General features: G+C 32.6%; 1 protein-coding gene across 2 annotated transcripts; it reads right to left on the bottom strand.

The window, feature by feature from the left end:
- Nucleotides 1-306: 306 nt before the first annotated feature.
- On the bottom strand, nucleotides 307-3,655 carry LOC114314840 (putative B3 domain-containing protein At5g66980). Of its 2 annotated transcripts, XM_082896522.1 has the most exons (5): nucleotides 3,474-3,648; nucleotides 3,264-3,395; nucleotides 1,630-2,020; nucleotides 1,314-1,498; nucleotides 307-777 (listed from the first exon to the last, which is right to left on the bottom strand). In XM_082896522.1, the coding sequence occupies exons 2-5, from the start codon at nucleotides 3,348-3,350 to the stop codon at nucleotides 523-525; spliced, it is 918 nt and encodes a 305-aa protein (XP_082752648.1). In that variant the 5' UTR covers nucleotides 3,351-3,395; nucleotides 3,474-3,648; the 3' UTR covers nucleotides 307-522. The 2 variants fall into 2 exon arrangements, with proteins under 2 accessions (XP_082752648.1, XP_028117147.1); XM_028261346.2 differs by having other exon boundaries at nucleotides 3,264-3,655.
- Between the last annotated feature and the right edge of the window lie 808 nt (nucleotides 3,656-4,463).

The following is a 4,463-nucleotide window of genomic DNA, read 5'->3' as shown; positions in this document are numbered from 1 at the left end:
TATAATTTGTAATTTTGTTTAGCTTATTTAAAATTCTTAAATACATATGAACAGAAAAAGCCGCCATAGCTGTTTTAGATAAGTATTTTTGGCAACCTCACTAGTTTCTTTGAATTTTAACGCAGATGACCCCTGCAAGTGTCCTTTTTGGTAACTTCACTAGTTTCTTTGAATTTTAATGCAAATGACCATTGCGAGTGTCCATATGAATGCCTCATCAAATAAAATGACCAATTGTTATGGGCAAAATATCTCCAAAACAATTGTTAGATAAATTCTAAGAATAATGATGTACAAATATCATCATCTAGAAAGCTGATTGTTATTGTTCCAAAAAAAAAAAAACTGATTGTTAGAATTATGTACAAATATCTCCATCTACATCCAGAGCTTACAACCATGCCAACAAAAAGTTTCATTAAATAGAAGGGATATAAAACAAAAACAGCTTGACTACAATATAAGCTCTCTCCAAATAGTTTCTAATTAGCTCTAAAAAATAATGGCAACCACAGACACCATTCAATCTAGACATCTGAGAATAGAAACTTTCAGAACAAAATCATTTCTCTCCACCAGTTCAAAGACACAAACGTCTCTTGTTTTTAGTGTGTTTTCCCTGCAGAATTTGAGCCAGCCCTGTGAGAGCTTACATGTGGTTTCTTTAAATCTGATCAATTTCACAGGCCACGACTTATCTGGCTTATCTGAAACGAGAAGTGTAACACTCTGTCTATCCTCTTCCATGTAGCTCTTCAGGAATGTTGCTGGTATGTTCTGCAAAAATAGAAGTTTGTGTTGTGTGTTAACATTGTGAATGACATTTATAGATAATCATGTTAACAAATTTTGACCAAAATATCGAAAGTCTACCCTAAATATTAGTAATAGTATTAAGACATGTTATTCATCAAACTTGGATCCATATAGTTGACACATATTTTACCAATTAAGGCATTTCAGCCATAAAATACGAACCCGTAAAATGTCAGCCACTAATGAATGTGTAAAGTCATAAATTATTCCTTCCCCACAAAAATTTACAGATTGTATTTAACAACCCAAACCCAAACCCCCCCCCCCCCCAAAAAAAAAAAAAAAAAAAAAAAATTAGTGCAAATCAGACTATAAACATGTGGAATAATGCCCCCAAAAAAATCCTTCATCCATAAAAAGTTTTTTCCAGAGGAAACATATATTCTTATATTGCATAACTTACCATAGGAGAGGAAATCCATCCAAACATCTCAAAGTGAAACAGAATGTGTTTGTTAAGTTGCAGCTCTATGAAAATGTAGGGTTCATGACCTTACCATAAGCCCACCATTAATATAAGCAGGCGCCATAACAACTTTGAAGAATGGAAATTCGGACACGAATTTGCTAGCTGTTTCAAGAGCTCTGTCATCCCCTTGAATTGCCCTTGGAACTTTAAGACGCAAAGTGCCCTTAGTAATTCCCTCACTCCTGGCTTCGCATTCTAGCCTTTCAGATTTCCCTGCATTATGTCAGCCATATGATAATTCTGTGATTTACATCGATTTGCTTCATTGGAACCCGAACTATACATTTAACATACATATTAAAAAAAAAAATGTACAAAACGAAACTAATTAAAGAACAACTAGCCTTCGTAATTTTCAGATCTTTTCCTGCCTATTTTTGAATACTTCCGTTTGCAATTATGAATGGGCTCAGAACAAGTATCCTCTTCTTCTGACTCTTCTTCAATCTCAACAGATACAGCAGTCTTCTCAAAAGTTAAAGCTTCTTCTTTCATGCATCCATTCTCCCTAAATATTTTGACATGAAACAACGAATGCCCTTTGTATCTAAAAACTAAGAAGTTCCCAAACTCTAAAGAATTATCATTCACAAATCTTTGCCATCCATTCTTGAAATATATGCCATTTTCAGCTTCTTCGATCTCCACATGCCAAAATTTCCCACCAAGATCTTTAAGTATGGCATTATTAGGTATGGGTCCATTCAATTGCTTGACAAAAGCAGGTGGTACACGCTGCAAAATGGAATATTTATCTTTATTCAAAACATACAATGAGACATTAAAAGAAAAAAAAATAAAATTAAAGCACCATAACATTCTAATTAATATCACCCTTCTATTAGGGGTGCAACTTGTGCGGGCTCAACTCGAGCAACCCGAGCCCAGCCCGAATTTTTTTAGGGCTTGGACAAAATATTTTCAAATTCGGTACGGGCTTGGGCAAAAATTCAGAAGCCCGAATTAAATTTGGGCGGGCTTGGGCAAAGATGTCAAACAACCCGAGCAACCCGAAGCCCGAATTATACATATATAGATATATAAAAATATTAAATATAAATATAAATTATTAGTCATTACATGATATTAAAGTAATTTATATTATTAAATCATATTGAATATATATTATATATACAAATAACATAAAATCTTACTTTTTTTTCTTTTTATTTTCACTCTTAAATTGTAAGAACTACTATAGTGGCATCTCACTTACATTATATAAATTATTTGTTTTGATGGTATTAATGATTTTCTATAATAAAAAAATTAAAAAAAAAAAAAAAAAAACTAAAATTCATTTACAATTCGGGCAATTCGGGTAACTCGGGCAATTCGGGTTTAGCTTGGGTCGGGTTGGACAGACAACCTCAGGTTACAATTCGGGCTTGGACGGGCTTGGGCAAGTCTCAGCACAACTTGGGCTGGGCTTGGACAACCTTCCAACCCGACCGAACCCGCCCGAGTTGCACCCCTACCTTCTATAGCTAATAATAAACTTTTGTTAATGAAAGAGAAGGAAGAATAAAAGGGACTTCTTTCTATTGCAACCAAAAGAATAGTGGTCAAATTGGTAGCTAATGAGGAAAAGTAACAGAGAATATTTAGATGTTTAAATTTGGGATTAATGCGAACAACTACCCTCCACTCAATTTAGTTTTAAATTACAATCCTCATTTGTTTTCTTTAAATCAATTTCCTCAACAACCAAACCAAGAAAACTATTACTGAAATGGAAATTTGAAATTACAATGAATAAATGAATGAAGCATTAATCCAGGTGTGAAATAGAAGAACAAAACCGCCGGTTCTGTCGGTACATTGGGCAAAGAGTTACCCAATCTAATACACATAGGCCTTTGTCTAATTCAAGAGCATGCAATTCACAACCAGAAAATAAAAAAAATGAAAGACAAAAAGCCAACAACTTGAAAAGAAATAAAGAACAATGAGAGAGAGAGAGAGGGAGAGAGAGTACCAGACTTTGGGAGCTCTGATCAGGAAGATATACTTTAAAGAACTCATAAAAGTAAGAGGCCTTTCGACCACAATGACGTTTCGCCATTTTTTTGTGTGTCTTTCTTTATTTCGTCTCCCAATAGCACAAACCCTAATGGGCAGCAGAGAAGGGAACGCTAAACCCAAACAAAACACACTGAAGGATTAAAAAAATATATATATAAGCTACCTCAAGACACCGGGTGGATTTCCAGCGATGGAGACCGGTCAGTGTAGCTGGACGCCTGGCTGCCCAGAGAGAAGAAGAAATAAAGATCTCAGGAGATGTCGATAGTTTCAATCTTACCAAAATACATTCCTCCGCTTTAAAATGAAAAATTAACCAACTACAACAAATCTAATCTACTTGATGACTTTTTTCGGAGTTAAATTAAAAAGATAAATATTTGGTGTTTTGCAATGAGTGAAGAGATTAATTTTACAAGTGTTAATATAATAATTAATAATTGATTTTTGTTAAAAAAAATAAAATAATTTGATTTTATATAAACTATTGTAATCTTTTTATTAAACTATAATCAAAATATTTTTAAAACAATTTTTTTATTCTAATTTTTTTTTATCAAATTTAAATTTAATAAAAGATTTAATAAGTCATGAGTTTAATAAAAAAATAATTTTGCATTAAAATATTCTAGTACAAGGTCATTTGTTTTAATCATTTTGTATAATACGGTTAAGAATTGAGAAAAATTATTTATGTGGGTGTTTGAGAAGTGGATTTTTTTATAGATTTTTTTAGTTGTAGGATATTATTGTGTTTGAGAAGATAGTTAGATTTTTTTGTGGTTGGATGTGATGTTTGTGAGAGAAAAAATGAAATAATTATAGAATTTGATGTGATATTTTATTCTGATTTAATTTTTTTTGATTTTGTAAACAATTTGTCTTTTAATGAAAAAACCAAAAAAAGAAACAAAAAACCTCCTCCCCCAACAGCACCATGATCAGAAATTTTAACAATTCATGAGTTTATGCTGAGTGATTAGTCTTGGATATATGTACATATATATTTTAGGGGCAGTGCTTGGTCCCCCGAATGGGGGTCCCCGAATCCCCACAATTTCCCTTTTTAGTAAAAAAAAAAAAAAAAAAAAGGAAGACAGAAAAAAAAAAAAAAAAAACAATTTCTCAAAAAGGAAATTAGGGGGATTAGGGG

This window comes from Camellia sinensis, chromosome 1 (genome assembly GCF_055761805.1).
Source record: "Camellia sinensis isolate YWXY chromosome 1, ASM5576180v1, whole genome shotgun sequence".
Lineage (NCBI taxonomy): Eukaryota > Viridiplantae > Streptophyta > Magnoliopsida > Ericales > Theaceae > Camellia > Camellia sinensis.
Note: the sequence above shows the minus strand (reverse complement) of the source record. Positions and strands in the feature narration are given on the sequence as shown.